This window comes from Medicago sativa, chromosome 2 (assembly GCF_051527215.1).
Source record: "Medicago sativa cultivar Bolivia chromosome 2, Bolivia_mono, whole genome shotgun sequence".
In the NCBI taxonomy this organism is placed as follows: domain Eukaryota; kingdom Viridiplantae; phylum Streptophyta; class Magnoliopsida; order Fabales; family Fabaceae; genus Medicago; species Medicago sativa.
In genome coordinates, this window is record NC_140750.1 from 55,434,265 (window position 1) to 55,457,283 (window position 23,019).

Genomic DNA, 23,019 nt, shown 5'->3' on the forward strand with positions numbered 1-23,019 from the left:
ATCAACGGTGGTAACATTAGGGTTGAGAGTCTTTGGTGAGGGTTCTCTTGGGTACAAAAACATTTGTAAGCGCCTTGGGTGATTGAAATCATTGATCCTCTTATTCTTGGAAAGAGATTGAGAAAAGGATAGAAATTAAGCTTTGTTCTTTGAGAGTTTGTTGAAGTTAATTTCTTATACCCTTGCGTATCTCTTTGTAAAGAACACATAATTGAAAGTAGATTGGAGAGATCAATCTCTCCCCCAGAGCAGGTCATTATTGGACTAAACTGGGTAAACATTTCTTGGTGGTTTGTTTCTCTTCTCTCTTTATTTTTGCTTATGGTTTTGTGACTTACACTTGATTCCTAGATTAGATCTAGGTTTGTTATTGTTGTTCTTGCTTGAGGTTACTTTGATATTCGTTATTACTTTCCTTTGCTCCATAGATCTAACTTTATTTATCTTATTTTGAGCCCGAATTCACAACAGTTAGCTCCCACCGTGGCGTAAAGAAGTGAATTGGATAAGTGAGGACTGATGACATGTCATCTTACATTATTCTTAGCATATTTTTTAGTCATTTTTATATAGTTTTAATCCAAGATATAAGAGTTTTAGGGCAATTGCCTATGGTTTCGGGACATTTTGGAAAGTTTTCATTTCTAGTCATGTAATTATAGTTTTCCTGAAACATAGCAATTTTAGGGTGTTTTTGATTTCAAGAAGAAATCATGCAAATCGACAAAGCAAAGCATCTTGAAGACTTGAGAAGATTTAGGAAGACAATGAATGAAGATTCAAGAGGCCTCTCAAGACATTACAAGAGGGATAAATTTTGTTCCAATTTCCAAGACAAGTTATAAGGAAGAAGACACCCAAAGGACAAAGAAACAAGCAATTATGCACATGAAAATGCACTGATGCGCTCCCCGGGCATGCACCACGCACCCCAGGCATGCAAAAAAATACACTTATTTATATGAGGCGTGTAAGCCATGCGCCCCGGGCATGCTGACTTCAGGAAATAACAGCTTTTTGCTACTTTTAAGTGGAAAAACCCTAATTTTTAGGCCCAAACCCACTGGAAATCAAGCCTCTGAATAAAACTCCTCTCATTCATAATTTTTCATAAAGTGGTTCAAGAGGAATGCTATCACTAGGAGGTTCAAAGGAGAAGTCTCTCCTCACTCTAAGTCTCTAGGGTATGTTTTATTTCTTTTGTAATTTGTCTTTAGTTACCATGAATAACCAAACCCTATTAGGGTAGTGTTCTAAGACGAACCCTTATTTTATTTGTTGGATTTATTTAATTTAAGTTCTTTATTCAATTATTTCATGATTCCTATTAAATTTTATTATGCAGATTCTTATTTTCACCTTAAACTAACCCTGAGAAAACAATAATAAGGGAAGTGACATACCTAATATCAATGAAAACCTACCCGAACCAGTAAATAACTAAGATAATGGTGTAACCACCTGGATTAGGGAAATAGTAATAACTACGGTAACCGCCCATTTGTTGAACTACCGTGAGGGAGAATATGTTGATTAACTTCTAAAATTCATAGACGAGATAACCTTTAGGACTATTGGGAATTTAGGAACCCTAATTTAAGTCTGTATTTCAATTACCTCTGATAGACTAAGAACCCATGTACATTTATGTGCAAAGGTGCATCTCATTGACGATCCTAAGCTCAACATATTCATGAGGCTGAGATGTTGGGTCTTGAATCAAAGATATAACTTTTATACAATCACTTATGGAACTCACGTAGCCAATTTCCCAAGCTAACATCACTAAATACACTACGCCTAATAGTTCAACTTTTATATTGTCAGCAAAATTTATGTGTTCACTAAATCCTACAATTCATGAGCCTCTGTGATCCATAATTAAACCTCCATATCTAGTTACCAGGATTTCTGTAATAGCTTCTATCAACATTTAAGGCCACTTGATTCTCGTTGGTTAGAGACCAAAGAACCAACCGCACCACATAAAATTAATCGTAATGAAATTTGATGGTTACCCATAGAGAAATTCAAGGAAGGAATGGGTGTGAAATTTGGAGTTTGCTAATTGCAATATGCAAATGTTATGAGAAACGAAAAGGTACACCCTGGCTGTGAGAATGGTAATAGTGTGAATCACTTTCTATGCTTACAATACCAATCAAAATTTGGGTTTGTTTGCAAATGGGATTTAGTGAATTAATTTGCCTTTCCGGAAGATAAGAGAGGCAACAATAACTGAACATATATAATATTCTATTAAAATTACTAAAAATAATAATTAGAGTCCTCTTTGAATTGAAAATAATAAGATTCCTCCTTGAATCGGATGTTGATAAAATATAACCTTGTGCATATAGGTGAAGCGAAACACGACAATTATTGTTATAATAGCCTTGTATATAGTGTTATATAATCATGAAGATTTTATTCTTGTAAAACGAAATGAGAAAGGAAACATAAAGTATTAGTTTATATTGTTTATATTGTTAACTAGAGTTGATCTTTGCAAAATCAAGAGTCTTCTTTCCTTCATGAGCAACCCCATAGAAGTTGTCCATGTAATCCTGCCACAAGACTTCTCTATAACCAGCCAATCCATCTTTCTTCACCAATTCTGGTAATGGGCCAATCTTCTCTGTAAATTTGGGTAGAGTGAACAATGGAACTGATACTCTGGATTGGCTTGAAGTTGTCATGACTCGGTGTTCAGAACTCTTGTATTTTCCATTGCTTAGTATCTTAAAATAATAAAATAGAAAAAAGGGATAGCATTAACTGTTACCAATTACCATAGTAAATTAATAATCATGGTTCTATATGTAAACAAAGCCATATATTTATGATCATGCAAATTTGTGTCCTAAGAACACAAGTTAAGCAACCCAAAAGTAGAAACTATATATTACAAGAGAGTTAAGGCCATGTGAATGGAACCCATAAAATGAGTTTTAAATGTAAATAAAATGATATATTTATGTTTTTTTTTTTTTGGGCTTTTCTCTTTTCTTTTCTTTGGTGTCCAGGGCATCTATGATGCTCGACCCTTGGTTGTACTTGACTTCTGATTTTATCTTTTTATATATTACATTTTTCCATTAAAAAAAATATATTTATCTGTATTCGAGAGAGTATATCATAATAATACAGTTTGTTTAGATGGACTGACATTTGTAGGTTAGAAAAAGGAAATTTACTAAAAGATGAAGGAAAATGTTAAAGAATGTCATAAAGTTTTGGTTACAAGAGAAAAAACAAAAATATTTTATTGAAAATGGATGAAAAATGTTGAAATTAACCGTAAAAGTTAAAATTGTTGTTTCTAGTACAAAATTTATTTTTTCTAATACTAAAAAGTGTCCTTAAGTTATTTGTTAGCGAAAGTCCAAGATAAATTCACATATTGTTTAGATGGAGTAGTTAGAAATTTTAAAATTATGATCTATCCAAATGTTTTAATTGAATTCTTTTAATTATAGTTTTTTGTTTGGATTGAGCCGTTGTTTATTTAACGTTGAGTTAGTTTTATAAGTTTCAAAAGTATTTAGGTGAAAGTATAAATATCAATAGAAAAGTCGTTCAAGAGGAAGATTTTCAAAACTTGTGCTCAAATTTGGAAATTTTGAAAAGTTGAGGGATAAATCTATAAATTTTTTAAAATTATAGATATATTTAAAAATTAAAAAAATATATATATATATATATATATATATATATATATATATATATATATATATATATATATATATATATAGACCAATCTGAAAATTTAAAACAAAATTGGGGACGAATGTACAAATATTGAAACATATAGAAACATCTTGTAATGATTGAATTTCAAATGAATAATCCTAGATTGCATTTAAACTTCTTAAATTTAAGTTATAAAATATCTTCACTTTAAAAATTCTCTAAATTATCATCTAAATAAACCAATTTGTATTAAAAAAAAATTGAATGGTCATATAAAATTATAATGCCTGAAGTTCTTATTATCAAAACACAATCTTAGAATTTGGAGTTATGTACTTCATTTAATCTAAGATTTCAAGATATCAAACCTCTAAAGCATCACCAACATTGATGACTAAAGCTCCAGGTATTGGTGGAATTTCAAGCCACTCTACTTTGCCAACATCAATCTCATCCTCAGCTTTGACATATAAGCCACCAATTCCATCTTGAAGAAGCACTGTGATAGTCCCTGCATCTGAGTGACGCCCTACACCAACCGTAAGGTCTGGATTTGGGCATGCTGGGTAGTAGTTCATGTTAACCATTTTCAAACCAATTAGACTCTCAATTTTTGAGTCATCTAATTCCACTCCTAGCTTACCAATTAGTATTTCCAAAATGTCTTTAACTATCTTGGATGATAACTTCAAATATTCAAGTGCAACATCCCTGATAATATAGAAATAATTAATTTAACTAACAAGATCCATAAGTCTTGTTATTATTATAAAAAGATGGGTTAAATAAGTTTTTGGTCTCTATAAATATAGTAAATTTCGATTTTAGTCATGACAAAAAAAATACATGTTTTGGTCATCTAAAATTTTCAACATCAAGTTTTAATCCTTGATAAATTAAAATTTGTTTAATTATGCTTAAAATTTTAAATTTTTGAATGATTTTTACAGACTTGTTTAAAATATTATAAAAAGTTCCTCCACATTAGTTTTATAGAACTGTCATTTTTTTTTATGACTAAAAACGAAATCCAATATATTTACAGAGACTAAAAACTCATTTAACTCTAAAAAGTTTTAACTAAAAGTAATTGGTAGTGTTGTTGAGAAAGTAGATGGACTTACTTGCACTCATTAGGCCAATATTGAAGAGCATCTTCATCACTACTATATACCATATTGATATAATCTTTCCATTCCAACACATTTTCTATCTCAGGAGCAAAACTAGTTTGATATCTCATCTTTAAACTTGTACTCACATTTTGTCGGTAAACAACTTTTTTCTCTGGTGGCATATTGAAAAATGCATGTGTTGAATCTTTAACTGATTCCAATAACTCCAAAGGAACACAATGATTCACTACTTGAAAGAATCCAAGAGTTTCAGCTGCTCTAACAATCTCATTCACCACTTTTTCATGTTCTTTTCCATTGAGCTTTGATAAGTCAATTGGTGGTATATCACATGGTTTTGAGTCTAGTTTGTTGATTCTTTCATTTATGGGTTGTATGTACATTTTTGGAACCTCTAATAAACCTGAATCTACTAAGCCTTTGATTCCATTGCCATCTCTTACAATAAAGTTGTACAATGAATTTGAAGTGTTGGAAATTTGAGCCATTAAAAATGTGCAATCTTTTCTTTATTTTTTTGGGCTTGTGATAGTGTGTTAGATACAGATGTATATATAGCTTTATAATATGTTTGCTTTTCCTAATGTGAACGGCTCTCTAACAAATTGGTCACTAGAGTTGAATATTCTTTCTCGTATGTTTTTGACTTGTAAATTGGAGTTGGCAATAATGTGTCCAAGCATTTTACGCAAGTTTCCATATCATTGGATGTGAAATAGATTTGAATCTCATTTCTAAAGTTAATTCAAAGAATGAAAATGCTAGCGAGTTTTTTTTGTCAAGTAGTCTAGTGGCTAGTTTCAAACACATTATGTGTGAAGAAGTGGGGAATTCGTGGTTCGAACCCCGACCACTGCACAAATTATCCTTGGGTGTTACCAACTGAGCTACACTTACGGGACCGCTAACGAGTTTTCAAATGCACCGATTAAGAACAACAAGTAATGTATCGACAAACATTTATCCTACATATTCAAGGTATAAATATTTGAGCAATATGAAATTCCGATACAACTTCGGTATGAATAAATATAAAAAGTATATTTAAAAAGAAAATAAGATAAGGAAATTTTATTAAAATTAAAGTGTTATTAATAATATATTAGAAAGAAAACTTGAACTCCTCCTCTTAAGATTAGACAATCAAACTTTATCTCTGATTACGTACATTCAAAACATGGACAGTTTTAAAAGTGTCACATTTTTTTTTGACCAAATAAAAATGTCAGATGAAGTTTTCGAAACAAAATGTACGTCCACATACATCCTCCGGTCACTATTATAAGCAAAACTATGCATTTTAGATTCATTCAATTAATGATGTATATAGTCTTTATTATAGACCACATACATCATTTAATGAATGAATTTAAAATGCAAAATTTTGCTAATAATAGTGACCGGATGGTGTATTATCTTCACACAATGTCTATCACACATTTCAAAAACAAACAAAAAAATTATCACAAGCTACAGTGTGACAAACGAAAGAAAAAACACTTTTTTTTAAACTGTCTAGTGATTAAAAATTCATCCCTCAAAATGATTAAGTGAGAAATAGGATGCAAATTACATCGACTCTTACATAATGTACTGTTTTTGCCAATTGAGATATACTCATGTGGACTAAAAAATATTGTTTATAAAAAAAATCAAAGAAAGAATGAAAGAAAAAACACTCAATTGGTGTCCTAGCTAATTGGGTTTCTATAATTGAGATCTACTACTACTGGCACTACATATATAAGCCTTCTTTAAATAAGTAAACAAAATACCCTGAATATAAGTCATATTTTAAATTGTTTGATACATTTAAAAAAAATTAAACAAAGATCCTAATTTCCCTTAACAGATGAATTGTTAAAATTAGACACATTTATATGCAAATGATAATTTGATACTTTCAACTTCCTTCTATAATATATTTTCTAAAAAAAAAAAAAAAACTTCCTTCTAGGATATCTTTCAAAGAAAAAAAACTTCCTTCTATGATATCTTTCAAAGAAAAAAAACTTCCTTCTATAATAATGAGTGGTCCATTTATAAAATAAGTTTGTTTTAAAATTATTTTTTAATGGTAAATGTTACTTTTTATTTTGACAAAAACAAACTGACATTCATTCAGATTGATAGAATACATCAGATACAATAACATGATCAACATCGCTAAAAACATAGGGTGAATCTGTGAATAAACTGTCAACACCCAAGTTAATAGCATACATCGGCAAAATGCCTACAAAAAATATGATGATATCTAAATCACCAAAACACCCATGCTATATGACTCGTATATCAAAAGAACCGTCATTGTGAGCTTAACTCAGTTGGTATGGACAATGCATAATATATGCAAGGTTCGGGGTTCGAATCCCGACCACCACAAAAAAAAAATACCAAAAGAACCAAAGTTTCACACACCTCACCATAAGAAGATCAAGTGATTGACGTTGAATGAAATGAGATCATACTCTTCATGCTTCAACTGAGTCAACTGAGAATTCAGAGGACTTTTGCTGGTGAGAATGTTGATGATTCAAGAGGTCATTTGCTGATGTTAAGAGAAATATTCAATTTGTATATAGAAAAGGATTAGTTGCAAATTTTTGTTTTGCCTTTGATCAATTGTATGATTTTTAGTGCAATAATGGTATCTTCTTTTTACATTTCCATAGCCATCGTTTCATTGCAGTTGCCGTCGTGGATGCGGTTGTAGACATTACAACGGTGGTCATTGTGGACGATACGACATGCATTGCAGTCAATGTGGCGTGAATTAATATTTCGTTAAACCATTTCAATTGACTCCACATATTTTGTTGAATGGTGTGCTTGACATATAAAATAAAGGGTTAATTATGTTTCTAGTCCCTATAAAATAGCGACCTTGTAAGTTTAGTCCTTACTTAATTTTAATAGCATTTTTAGTCCCTATAAAAAAAAATTTACTTATAATTTTAGTCCTTGCTAAAACAAAGTTTGATTAATTATCCTTAAACTCTTAAATTTTTGAACGATTTTTTTGAGACAAGATTAGAACACTATGAAAGGTTCGTTTACTAAAATTTAGAATTTTCTGACATGAAATGAATTAAATATGAATTTTTTAAAACAACAAAAGTTAAAGATAAAAAGTAATAAAATCTGGATGTAGAAATCAAATTTTGCAATAATTTTTTGCGGACGAACTTTTAGTAATGTTCTAAACATGTCTGCAAAAAATTGTTCAAAAATTTAAGAGTTTAAGCATAAATTAAACAAATTTGAATTGAATAGGGACTAATACTCAGTGCAGAAAAACAAAATTAGGGACTAAAAATGCTATTAAAATTAAGTAGGGACTAAACTTACACGGTCGCTATTTTATAGGGACTAGAAACATAATTAACCCTAAAATAAAAGGTTCAATTTTTTCTTCAATGCTCAAGTAGATAAGGGCGCTTAGGTTTTGAAATTATATTTTTTATGAGAAGAATTATAAGGACCAATTGTGGTGCATTGAAAGAATTATAAGGACCAATGCGGGGATTCATATTTTATAGAGTAAAGAAAAAAAAGAAAGAATTTTAAAATATGAGTTTTTAAGTGATATTTAAAATTCTAAAAATTTTGTTTTGATGAAGTACTTCATAAATCTATCCATTTTAAAATTTTCAAACGAGAGATCTTATATGACTCATATATCTAATATTTCAAGGTTTTCAGTAGAGATATAATATCAAAATTCATTGAGATCATGAGAGTTAGCCCGTTGCTCCACTTGATGATCCCATGTACTTCCAAACTTATAGTATTAGATCTTTGGTTTGGTTTGGTGGAGAAGAAGGGTGTATGTGATATAATTAATCTAGTATAATGATGTTCCCGAATCACACTTAAAGGAAAGATTAGAGTTCAAGTTTATTTAATTAGTCTTTATGAATGAACTAAATTAATTATATAGAATAAGAGATGACTCTTGTATCAAATATTTTATTTGTTTAAGTACATATAAGGTGTCAAAGTTTCTTAAGGATATTGATCATTACCTCTAGGTAAATTCGTAGGTACTTTGAAGTTTAGTTGGGTATTGGTATCCCGTCGGCAAAATTTATTTAAAAATTGAATTTTTAATATAAATTAATATAAAAATATGACGTGGTGTTGAATGTTTGGCCGAGTGATATATATCCAACCAAATCTCAAAGATATTGTTGTGTTCGCTTTATCCCTAACCATCAGTAGCTAGCTTGTTATATTTTCGCTTTATCCCTAACCATCAGTAGCTTGTTATATTTTCCTCTTCTCATAGACTCTTAACATTTATTAACAAACTAGGAAAATTACCCGTGCGGGCACGGGTTTGTTAAAGGTATCGTTGTTATGTTAAATGTTAGCAAAATATAGAATTAATAACATATTAGATTAATTAAAGAAACATAACATAAGATTGAATTGATACAATTGAAATTAAACATTGAACGACTCGACACTTTCAACTGTATTAAAATGAATTATTATAGTCATTATTGTTTGGTTTTGAATATATGCATCAAATTGTAGGTATTAGCTTTTGTAAGTTTGAACTGAAGTTGATTTCTTTATTTAAATATTTGTCTCTTGTTGTTTTATGTATTAGTGACAAACTTTTGTTCTGATTTTTTTTTTTGTTGATTTAAATATTTATCAAAGAAAAATATACGTCCCTTACCTTTTTTATTGTTTATCGATGACAATTTTGATGTTTTTATATTAATCAAAGACAAATATTTATCACATTTTTTTTACGTATCAATGAAAAATACATGTCTAGTATTTTTTTCTTTGTATTTATTAAAGACAACTATTTGTCTCGTGTTTTTTTATGTATTTGTAGCAAATGATTGCCCCGTGTTTTTTTTTATAATAAACAATGACAAATATTGCCTTACACTTTTTTACGTATCAATTATAAATATTTGTTCTATTTTTTATACTTTAAAATAATTAATATTTTTCCCCATCAAAAAATAATTAATATTTGTCCATTTTTTTTAATGTATTAGTGCAAATATTTGTCCCATATTTTTTATAATTAGTATGGACAAATATATGTCTCATACTTTTTTATGTTAATTAGTGACAAATTTTGATTTGTATTTTACTTTTATGGACCGTACACAACCGAGTGAAATTTCCTTGTGTAAAGTGGATTTAGAACGTTAAAATTGATTGATGATTGCTTTGGATAAAATAATAAACTGAATCTATTTATATTTAAGTGCACAGTAGTTGAAAATATAGCATAATGTCTAAAATACCTAAAAAAAATTATGTGTCACAATTTAAAAATCAAAACACTAATTTTGACTAACCATTTAGTCACAAATATTTGTCCCGTGTATAATTTTTTTTTATCATAAACTCAAATTAATATATCAAAATTATCATTATTTTGATTAGGATGATATTAAAAAATATATATTAAATTTAACCAATTGATAAATGAGAAAAAAAAAACATTTGTCTTGTGTACATTTTATCCATCAACGACTTTTTTAGCTACTCAACTATAAAAGCGTGGTAAAATCGAACACGAATGATGTTTGCAAACTAATGTGTAAAACTATTGTTGGTAATGTATAATAGTTTTTCTCATTTCCAAAAAACAAAAGTTAAAAAAATCAAAGTTTAAAAAAATTATAGTTAGTATATTATAATTGTTCTCATTTTATGTCACTTGATGCCTAATGTAATATAAATACATAACATTTTTTTGTAATATATGTATTTTTATATAATAACCATATAGAAACATATTTTTATTGAAAAATTTCGAAGAGAAGATATTTATATACAAATTTATAAGTAAAAGATACACAATTATTAAAAACAAAATCTTTATTATTATGCTATAATGAAAGCCAAATTGGTCATACAGGAAAGAATATGATGTTTATGTCCTAAAGAAGTCATATGTGTTACAATTTAAAAGAAAGTTATAAGGATATAAAGGTATTTTCAGCAGCAATTTGTTTTCTTAAGATTCATAGGGGATGCTAAGCCAGAGAAGTGACGATTTGAAATTTTCTTTAAGGCTCAACTTGCCAATTCTCTCTTTTGAAAATTTCATAAAGTAAAACTAGTTTTGTCCTGCTCTATTTTGATAATTTTTGTTACTTTGATTTTGTCCAAAGACTTAGAATGAGGTCCACCAAGACAAAAGGTCCCCCAAATAATTAATTTTCTTCGTCGTGTTGTTAGTTGACACAAGAATTTGACACTGAATTCTCAATGTGCGGCAACAAAGTCCAAACCAAAGTGGCCATTTTCTTTTTTGAAAAAAATAAATAAAATAAATAAAATAGAAAGGGCTATTTTGTTGTATAGCCGCGGTATAGGATCGGGACATGGTCACATGGAGATGAATTCTAATCTCTTGTTTGGATAGTGCAATATGATTTTGAACAAATTCATAAAATACATGTATAATATGAAAAATGCTAACAAGTATTTATGTGACACTAATTAAAAAAAATATAGGAAAATATATTAAAGTTTTTATTTTTGAGAGGAAAATATATTAAAGTTTGTGTAGTCAAACTTTTTTAATAAAAAATTAACTTTTTTTTTGTTTCTTTAGAGGTATTGATTAGCATGACGAAGATATTTGATTAAAAACAAAACAAAAATGATATTTTTTGAATATATGATTTAATAATAATAATAATAAATATTAATTGACTTATATTTTACAAAGAAAGAAAAATAGGACATGAACCGTGAATATAAAATAGTTTGACATAGAGGTTCAATGAACATCAAGTACCTCATAGAAGTGATTGATCTAGAAATTTGGATTAGTAGGGGCAATATAATTATTATAAATCTTTACATAAAAATTAAGCTGACACTTGTGGATTTACTATATATTTTCTAAATATATGTAAAAATAATGACACGAGATTACAAAGAAATAAAAGATGGAATTTTTTCAATGCTTCAATGATCTTATAGATCACTTCAGCACATTTATTTACATCAATTTTCCCCAATATTTTATAATTAAACATGTAATTTGAACATTTTTTTTTTTTTAAGTAATGTTATTTGAACATGTTGTTCTTTGAAAATGTTGGTGTTGCACAAGATATTATTGGATTAAATCACGTATTAAGTCGCTTTCTATCTTTCAAAAAAAAAAAAAAAAAAAGTCGCTTTCTAATTACGTTCTAAAGTTGTCTTTGATTTGGATAGATATATGAGTTTACCTTTTAGATGCAAATTGTCAAAGTTGCAAAACTTGAACAGGGTTATAATTAGCAATTTTTATGAATGTTGAGTTTATGACTGCAATTAATAAGAAAATAATAATAAATGATCTGGAACTAGAAGGAAAACAAAAAAACAAAAACGAACAAAAAAAATACAGACACTAGACACTGTGGGGTCTTGAAAGTTGAATCTTTTATTGATACGTATCATTATTGGTAGTGTATGTATATATCAACTTGTTTGAATTTTTTTGAGTTATAGCCGTAGTTATCTTATGTTACGAAGTTTTCACCGTTGTTTAATTTCTCTTTCTCCACCAAATTACCGCATGTTTAAGGAAAGGGACTTAAGTTCTTACCACTATGACCAATTCTTTGTTGGTCAAACTTATATAATTTTGACCAATAAACTTATATATTTATATCATTTTATTCTTAGGAATCAACAAATATAACTTGAAACAAACACACCCTAGTATCATGAAATTTGTGAATAGGTATATAAGACATTGATATTAAGCTACCTTTTGCTACTGGCTCATTTTGTTAACTTGTACTTAATATACTGTGAGAAAAGTCTCTGAATTATATCACTTGGTAACAAATTAAAATAGTCATTGAATTATATCTAGCAAATTTTTGTTCTTGAATGAGCGATTTTCGACCTGTAAATTCAACTGGTTCATTACTCCTTTCAACTTGTACAAGTAGCCGGAGTTTCTGACTAGACTACCCAAAATCAAAGGGACAGGAATTTGACCCGACTTAATTGTTTATGCATGTTGACATAGCAACATACATCATTTTGCAAGCTTGGATTTGTTCTTTTGTTTATTTGATGAAAGTAAATGATATATACACACTCATAACTGATGATATTATTTTTGTAGGACATGGTTTAACAAAAATAAAAAGATTTATATATTTTTATGGTACAACACTCGTGACTATTTGTCCTTCCGTCAGGGGTGGCCTTGAGGGTCGACGGCCCAGGGCACCATTATTCTAGGGGCACCAAAATTATTATTTTTACTTAGTAGTTTGTACTATATAGATATATATCTTTTTAATTTGGTTTGATTAATTATGCTGAGAATATATTTTTTAGAAACCTTTGATTATAAATGAATCTTTTGCAACAAAAAAATGTAAGAAGAAAACTATTGGAATAATTAAAAGGGAACAAATTTATTGTTTCGTCCAAGGCACCAAATTAAATCTGAGAACCGACCCTACCTTCTGTGATAGTGTTTTTCTATCAACGTTGTACATAACAAGATCTGCAACAATGGAAAGTGTTCCTTCTTGAACATGTGAGGAGTACCTTACCGGTAATGTACCGTGATCAAGGTCTTAAAATAGTTGTTTATGGGGTTGTTATTGATAAATTCAACTATGTTGGTTAACAATAGTTAGTTACACCTGAATCAGACAACTATGTGATCGTTTAATGCTTTTTACAATTTTATCACCGATGATACTTGGGTCATGGTTGTTACATACGTTCAGGTGAGAATAAATGAGGCAAGAAGTGAAGAAACTAACGGGTCAGCTACTACCAATCTCGCATCACGGTCTACAAGTCCCGCATCGCGAGATGCAGTTGAAAAACAAAGTGTTCGCTATTGTTAATCTCGTATTGTGGGCTATGAGCCCCACATCATGAGAATGAAACCACGAGCCAAAGAGAAGCTCACTGTCTATCTCGCCGACATATCTTCCTCATGAAAAAAAAGGAGGATCTGATGATTTTAGAAATAGGGAGGGAGAGTGAGAGCATAGTCATGAAGCGTCCTCGTGGATCATCTCTTACGAAATTCTACATATACATCAATATAAGTAAACACCTTGATGGTGCAAATCCCTTCACATCCATAGCACCTTGGAGTACAAACCCTACAAAAGTTTCCTTTTTGTTGTATTTTCTTTAAAATTTACTATTTTTTCTTTTATGCTTTCAATAAAACTAGTCTCTCCATACCATGTGGTAAATAAACTTTACACCCTTCGGTCATATATATAAGCAAAAAAAAAAACATCAATCTTTGGTCACAAATATAAGCAAAACTAACAACTTTCACACTGTTATTCCTAATATACCCCTTTAAAGTCTTCCGTGGTTTTCAAAAACCTCTTGGAATACACGTACAGTGCATGTTTCCCATAACAGCTTTCCATAATGCATTCATTTCAATTCTCCACAAGTTTAACTCTTGGTGTACCCAATATTATAAAAACCCATTTATTGTCAATTCTCCACAATATTATCTTACTCTAATTTACGGTTGTCTATCACCCTGCAATACAACTTCTTCTTTTCAACTAAAATAAAATAAAATAATGGCATCCCCACAAAATTGGTTTAATGAAGTACCCTCATTTGATTTGGGCATTGACAGCAACTCGGAAGATATTTCCCTTGTTGTTGAAGACTCACTTGATGGGGATGGAGATACCAACCTAATTCAAGATACTTTGTTTGAAGGTGAAGTGATGTCAAAAAGTGATGATGAGGTCACAACAAAGCAAACATGGGTGTTTGAAGATGTAGCATTCAGAGGGCAGTACAAGAACAATTTTGACTTGAACAAAGCCCCTAATGAAGATGGGTCTTCTATGAGAATAATTTTGACTTGAACAAAACTAATGTTTTGTTCCAATGCCTTGCCTATTCTCCAGGGGGGTAATAAATTTCTCTGAATGCGGTTGTACAATGATGTTGGTGTATTAATTTTAAGAAAAGGGTAATATAGTCAATTTAACTTATGTTTTACACAAAATTTAGAAAATCAACTACACTTAATTGCATTTCTTAATCACCGTGAAAGTTGTTTTTTTTTTTTTTTTGCTTATATATGTGACCAACCGGAGGGTGTATGTTTTAACATTAAGGTCCTAGAATTTTGTTTCTTTTGTGTGTATTGTAATGGAAAATTAGGCAAACTTGTTGTGAATTTTTCTAAGTTTGATGAATTAGCATGCTCTTTTTTACTTTTTCTTAAAAATTCTTGAAAAGCAAATAAGCTCTTAGATTCTTGATTCCACATAATTTTTGTATTACAAATTTACTGACTTTATTATCTTTCTGTAAACTATATATGTATAATGAAAATGATTTACTTGACACTCATTCTTGATCTTAAATTTGAAATTTTGATATCTTTGATATGTTATTCTTTGAAAGCTAATGAATAATAACCTTGGACATGATCTTAAAATGGTGAAAGGCAATAAAAAAAAATGATTGAATACTAAAAACACCTAAATAAAAAAAGGGAAATGTTAGGGTTTAGGGTTTTAGGGTTTAGGGTTTAGGGTTTAGGTATTCCTAACGTCAAATGGTCGTAAAAGGTAACTAAAAGGATGTAAAATGCAACTAAACCCATTAAGATTGGTGACTCTGACTCTCACCCGGTTAACTTTCTTAAAGGTAGTTGATGCTCATATACCTATAATTGAAAAATGTTCAATTAATTAATTTATAATTTAGGTTGCATGGTCTTGTATATTCATTAGATATCATTATTTGTTGCAAAGGAAACAAATCATGTTTTCTGATTAGTGTAATAGCTCACTATCATGTCTTCAATGTGTTTGATATCACTTTTACATGTAATCGGTTTTGGCTGTCCTTTGTAGTTGTACTCATTTTAATAAAAAAAAATTTGGTACAATAATTTTTTTTAATAAATTTTACTACTAAAAAAATGATGTCATCATTTTTTTTCTTATGAATAATATTAATATAATATTTGTAGTAAATAAATAATCACCTAACTCATTGAAATTTCTGAATACTCTAATTGGTAATGGTTATTGACTAGATCTACGTTTTTGTGTGTAAACCCTATGCTTTTTAGAGAAAATTGACATAGGTAATTCGGAGTTTGGTTGAGAAATAAATAAGTTTGATTAAGTATTGTTTCATCCAATAATCAAACACATACACCCTCCGGTCACTATTATAAGCAAAAAATAATATTGTAGGTTCATTCATTTAATGATGTATGTGGTCTTTATTATAGACCACATACATCATTAAATGAATGAATCTAAAATGTTGATTTTTGCTTATAATAGTGACCGGATGGTGTATTTTCCTAAATAATATATCTTTGGTGGTTCATTAATCACTTGAGCCCAAAATCTTGACTGACTAGATCTAAGTCTTATTAATATCTATACCACTGTTTATTTTTTATAAGCAAATTTAATTTAAGAGTATAAAAGGTATTCAATGTCTATTACAAATGATGTTAAAATAAAAAAGTTTCTCATACACTTCGAAGACAAGTTATCCTAACATCCCTATAAAAAGAAGAATTGAAGTGCGGATCTATTGTATTACAACATCTCTAGGAAAATTGGAAATTGATTGTCTCTTCATATATTTGAAATCAGGTGTTTTAATTCTTCATTTTTCTCGTATTGTATTTTGAGTGAAACATAGACAAAATAATTTTTTTCAGAGGCTGCTATATATATTTAGAAAAGGGATGGGTAGATTAAACAGGATCTATAAATTTGGCTCAGCCCAAGTGTAGAGCAATTAATAGGAATAGATTTACTCGAACGGAATAGTTCAGCATTTTTTTTGACAAAATAAAAGATATTCATTTATTCAAATTGAAAAAGTACATCGATATAATGCAAAATCGCTAAAAACAAAAAGGATGAATCTGTGAACAGGCTCACAACATCCATGTTAATAGCATAAAATGACAAAGTACAAATGCCTACACATATGACTATATTTAAATCTCCGGAATAACCATGTTTCCGGATCTGCAACGTGGATGACGCCAAAGTCATTGATTGGATTTGCACTGGATCGAAACTGATCTGACAATCTGAAGCGATCAAATACCTGAGAGAAACAAGAAAAACAAACAACGTCGCACAAAGACGACGAACAACCAACGTCGCACGAAGACGACGAAATCACAAAATAAAACGAAATAGATGTGAAAATCACTTATTTCAATAAAAGGGAAATAGAAAAACGAGTTAGAGGGGTGATTTTGGGTCAAAAATTGACCCTAAATCACCCATCTTTAGTGGATGAAGGAGAAGAAACTCGGGTTTCTGTGACGGCTCACAAGAGAGAAAGGAAAAAGAGAGAGATATGTTTGATGTTGGAATAGTTCAGCATTTATTTTCATATTTTTTGACAAATAGTTCAATCCTTCTAGTTCTAAGCATTTATTGTTTCTTTTTTATATATTAAATTCCAAAATAGTAGTAAGATTAAATTAAAAACAATAGAGTAAGTCCAGCCATCCAACATAAATGCCACAAGTCAAACCACATGACTTGACCAACATGAAAATTTCATCCACTCTCTTCACGTTATTTATTATTAATAATAATCAACATTGGAAGGTTCTCCGTTTCATTGAAATTCTTCCAAGACTTTTTTTCCTTCTCTTTTTATATCTTCTTTATAAAGTAAAACCAAAAAGCAAACACACACACACAAAGAGTAAGAGAAGATTATAAAAAAAACATAGTGAGAGAAGATGGGTATGAACGAGGATTTCAACATGGATAATGAATATGTTGTAGATGATGATGTTCCACTTCCTGGATTTCGTTTCCATCCCACTGATGAAGAACTTGTTACTTTTTATCTTAGAAGAAAACTTGATAAGAAACCTATTGCTATTGATCTCATCAAACAAATTGATATCTACAAATATGATCCTTGGGATCTTCCAAGTATGTCTCTCTAATTTATATACCTTTTTTTTCTTTTTGATTCTTTATTGTTTTTATTGATATTCTTCTATCAGTTTATCTTACAAGTATTAAAGATTACTTAGTTTCTTACAAGATGAAAAGTCTATTGTAAAAATAAGAATAGGGTTTCCAGGAAGGAAGAATGAAGAAAAATTGAGATAATATTTGCATGCACAAATAGATGGTTTGATTATGGCATACATATATCTTAGCTATATTCAAGGTTATTTATTTTAGCCCTTATATTCTATATTTCAGAAGATTTTGAATTTTTTTATAAAATTAAGTATTGTGTCGAATATAAATTAGCAATAAAAAATTAAAAATCAAAACATGAAATTCATTTCTAATTTCATCATGAGCATCCATTAGCTACAAAACGAATAGTAACATTATTATATAGAGGATTTTGTTCAAACATGTAAAAACAAGAAAGTCACACAGAGTAACGATATAGCTTAATACTTTCTTTAACTGATAAAAAAAAATAAAAATATTTGGTGTAAAATTTTATGCAACAACTACACTGAAACCTATATTCTAACCCACTTTTCTACATAGTGCAAATTTTTCTTTGTTCTTCCTTTACTTTTCCCTTCATTATTGGTAACTATATATAGTAATTAATTAGTTACATACATTATGCAGAAGCAAATGTACCTGGAGCAGAAAAGGAAGGTTACTTTTTTTGCCAAAGAGGGAGAAAATATAGAAACAGCGTTGGACCAAATAGAGTCACTGGCTCTGGATTCTGGAAAGCAACTGGAATAGACAAAGCAATATACTCAAATGGAGGAGAAGGAAATGATTGTGTTGGACTCAAAAAAACACTTGTTTACTACCGTGGTAGTGCTGGCAAAGGTACCAAAACTGATTGGATGATGCATGAGTTTCGTCTTCCATCCAGTAATATTGATGCCAAAACAAACATTTCCTATGCTAAGAATGATGTTGATTATGCTCATGAAGCTGTAAGTAACTTACATAAGACCTACCAAATTATTACAAACTTTTATTATGCTACAATATAAATATTTGTTCACATGCACCTTATTAATTAATTTCTCTCTTACTTTTCAGTCACATTTTTCTTGATATGTACATTCTTTGCAGTAAAAAATAAATTATCCAGCAATGAGAGTTTCATATTAGATTAATCAATCTTGCTTATTAAAAAATTATGACAAGTAGTTGTTATGATCATAATATTAATAATCTAACTTCTAAAATTTTCTATTTTATATAAATATGTAAAAAAAAAAAAAAAAATTATAATTCTTAGTTAAACCTTTTTCCTCTTCCTCTTCTGGTACCAAAAAAAAAACCTTTTTCCTCTTAAACTTGTTCTAATGATTTTTCTATACGACATGCAGGAAATTTGGACATTATGTAGAATTTTCAAAAGAAATGTATCACAAAGGAAAAACATGGTAGATGTGAAGCCCTTAGGTACCAAGCGTCAAACCATTCATGAAAAGAGTAGTAGAATGAATAGCAATATGGATTTCAACACAAATCAACAAACATATATCAATTTTGGTACAAGCCATGAGCATCATCACAATGAGGACAAACCAGTCAACAATTATACAAGCAGTGATCAAAGAAATCAATTTCATGTAGATCAATTGAGCTCTTCAGTGGACCATCAACCTCAACAAATTAATGTAACACAATCTTCAAATTTTTGGATTAAGCAAGCTGCTAATGAGTTATTATCATTTGATAATTGGGATGAGCTTGGATCAGTTGTGAACTTTGTTTCAGATTCACCTAGTTTGTAAATAGTAATTCTCATGCGGTTTTATATACTTTGGGAATGTTTACACTGATATCCTTGTTTTTTAGGGCTATAATTTTGTTGATAATATTTGTAGTAACATGTGTAACTTTTCTCACCAAAAAACGTGTAACTTTTAGTCTTTTACAATACTTATTGACTTGATCTCAAATTCTCTACTTATGTGATGAAGTGTATTTGTCAAACCGTTCAAATCGATTTAGGATAGTTTCTTGAATTAAAACTTCTTTCACCCAATAAAAACTCTTAACTCCTTGGCTAGTTAACTTTTTAGCCAAAGCATAAAAACACAATTAATTATGAACGCATTATTATATTTCATTTTTCTAATAGTAAATATTCTAATGATAAAAAAATTCTTGTAAGTCTGCATGCAAAAGTAACCGTAGAAAAAGAAAAGAGAAATACGAACAAGTGCTTTTAGGGTATTTGATAAGAAAGTTTAAAGTTGAAAATTTTATTTTAGGATTTGTGTATAAAACATATTGAACATCAAAAAATAACTTTTTACATGAGAGATATCAATTATTTCCATTTTTAAATCCTTAACACGTACACTAATGAAACTTGTTAGCAATAACTTAAAGCAACTTGATTAATAAAGACTAGAGTTATTTCCTGACTTCAATATCGAAGTAGCAGTTTGGATATTGAAAATTTGTTCAAGAACAAATGTGAAGAATATTCCATGCAAAGAAGATATATTGAAGACTTTCTATACAAATAGAATATATTAAAGAAATAAAGAGAAACACTTGTGTGGACCAAGACCAAGAATTTTGGTTTGGTCACACACACAAGATTTTCTCCTTCTCTCTCTTCTCTTCTCTCTTCTACACTTTCTCTCTCTTCTCTCTCTTCTCTCTTCTCTCTTCTCTGACTAAACCAAAATTCTTGGTCTTGGTCCACACAAGATCTTCTCCTTGATCCAATGAATTTTCCATTACTATTTCAGATTTTATGACCAACGAGAGCTTAACAAACATCAATAGTAAAGGATTGGGTCCCACAAAAATTTAACAAACATCAATAGTAAAGGATTGGGTCCCACAAAAATGAAAGGATCTATATAGTCTTGTATCACCTTTGCACGACACTAGACAAAAGATTAAAGAGTACTTGCAAGTTGCAACAGATCAAAAGCCGTTTACCCCTTCCTCAAGTCACCTAATCCATGCTCAGAACATGATATTTCTCATCTTCAAGTAATCCTAAGTCTCTCCTTAATCATATACACTACAACTGTTATTCAAACTCGAGATTTTTAATCCCAAGTGTAGTAGTAATACATGTTGTAAAGATCCAACGGAGATCGAAGAAATGATAAGGTATATAGTTGAGAAACAATTAATCTCAACTAGATAGGGAAACAATCTCACAAAATTGTGAGGACTAGAGTAGCCTACATTGGATGAAACAAGAATACCTCCTTTTGTGTTATCTTCTTACTACCCTCTATTTAATTTCCAAGTTCACACATACCATCGAAACACGATTGTGATAATCACTTTTGGTTTAAGTGATTTATATTTTGGCAAGAACTAGCCTACAATCAATTAAAGTAATTACTTGAGATAACCTTTAATTAAAAAAGTGGAATAGGTCCCAATTCAACCGTCTATTTCTTGTGATATTACTTGTTACTTCAATTGGCATCACATCTCTTTGTCAAATGTTTGAGCACTTAACAATGTAAAATGAAAAGATTTAAGAAGAAATAGTGTCTAAGACTGCAAAGTACATTCCATAAGGAGAATCCTCTCTTCATTGGAAGTGACTAGTACGTTTGGAAAAGTAAAATGAAATTGTTTCTTCTATCACTAGACAACAAATATGGTTTGTAATGGAAAATGAAAACTACAATCCAAAAGTAAAAGACTCTCGAGCTACAAATAAAGAAGAATCGACCAAAGATGAATCTGAATAGGTACTTCTAAAGTCAAAAGCTAAATTATTTCTAACATGTGCTTTAAGTATGAAATAATATGACATGTCACTTGAATGTAAAAATGCTAAAGATAATTTGGGATACTTTACAAACTTATCATGACATGTAAAAGAAACATGTAAAACAAAGAGGAAAACTCAAAAAGGGAAGAAAACTCTTATGATTGTAAGGAAAAAGGAATTTGTCAATAAGAAAATGAAGATTAACTAGCCAACCATCTTCTCAAATAAAATACAAAGACTAATGAAAAATTACTTTTGTGTGAGAGGGGATTTTTTAATGGGTTGGGATTTATGTGGGCATTACGACTGCAGCCTTAGGTAACAGCAAGAAAACACCTACACTACTTAAGGGAGCTATAGTAGAAGATATCAAGACAGATTTGCTAGGGTGCCTTTACAAACTAACTATAACTAATAGACAACATAATCATAATAACAATAATAAGAACATCATCAAAACCTAAACTGAATGAGCAACTACAATAATTATCTTGTTTTAGTACAAGGAAAGCAAAGTAATTATATAGGAACCTGTTAGTTAAGATCTAACTCCAAGTTGTTTTGTCCGCCTACGTTCTCAAATATATCCAAACTTAACCAAAGCCACATTACAATCCAGAAAGACATCTAAAGTGTGTAAATAGTATGATTTTAAATGTTTGTTTAGAATTGTTTCAATTTCATAGCAAGGTGCATTCACTAGCCCTATTGGTTTTTGGAGAAACATACATGCATTTTGGAAAAGAGTGTCGTTGAGAGCATGAACTATCTTATCCAAGTTTGTCCTGCATGCATGGAAGTGGAAAATTAGTCAAGCCTAGAAATGGAATGTATTATGATCTAAGCAACCTCTTCGGAAAGGTATGTTTTATGAAGAAAAAAATTATGCAATTTTGAGATTGACATTATTTTTGTTGATTGAGGACAAGCAACAGCTTAAGTTTCGGGTTGTCTTACGTTATTTTCAGCATAGTTTTCAGTCATTGTAGTAGTGATTTGACCCAAATAAGAGGAGTTTTAGATAAATGCCTATGGTTTAAGGGAAATTTTTATCATGTTTTCATATCGAGTCATGTAATTATAGTTCTTCCATAAAAACAAGCAATTATAGGTGTTATGTATGTATTCTATTCAAAATCATGTAATTCGGCAAAGTAAGGTACCTCATGAATAAGGTTGGGAATAGGCCAGGCCGGCCTACAGGGGCCTACGGTCTGGCCTGGCCTGATCTGTTTATGAAAAAGGTCAGGCCTAGGCTTTTGAAAAATCCTATAATTTAAGTAAATAGGTTAGGCATAGGCTATCAAAAAAGCCTACGAAGACTGATAGGTCGGCCTATTCATGCATATTATTAAAAATCAAGAAAAAAAACTCAAATAATGGACTTTTTAAATAGGCTTTGAGGCCTTGTAGTGAAATAGGCTTTTAAGGCCTTATAGCAATAGACAGTCCTTACGATGTAAAATGC

General features: G+C 29.9%; 2 protein-coding genes across 2 annotated transcripts; one reads left to right on the forward strand and one right to left on the reverse strand.

The window, feature by feature from the left end:
- Nucleotides 1–2,405: 2,405 nt before the first annotated feature.
- LOC146949051 (scopoletin 8-hydroxylase-like) lies at nt 2,406–5,354 on the reverse strand. The gene is made up of 3 exons (XM_085745156.1): nt 4,818–5,354; nt 4,062–4,404; nt 2,406–2,741 (listed from the first exon to the last, which is right to left on the reverse strand). Exons 1-3 carry the CDS (start codon nt 5,315–5,317, stop codon nt 2,490–2,492), a joined length of 1,095 nt encoding a protein of 364 aa, XP_085601282.1. The 5' UTR covers nt 5,318–5,354; the 3' UTR covers nt 2,406–2,489.
- Nucleotides 5,355–17,450: 12,096 nt separating this feature from the next.
- On the forward strand, nt 17,451–19,760 carry LOC146949052 (transcription factor JUNGBRUNNEN 1-like). Its single transcript, XM_085745158.1, has 3 exons — nt 17,451–17,779; nt 18,449–18,771; nt 19,174–19,760. The coding sequence occupies exons 1-3, from the start codon at nt 17,581–17,583 to the stop codon at nt 19,582–19,584; spliced, it is 933 nt and encodes a 310-aa protein (XP_085601284.1). The 5' UTR covers nt 17,451–17,580; the 3' UTR covers nt 19,585–19,760.
- The last annotated feature ends 3,259 nt before the right edge of the window (nt 19,761–23,019 follow it).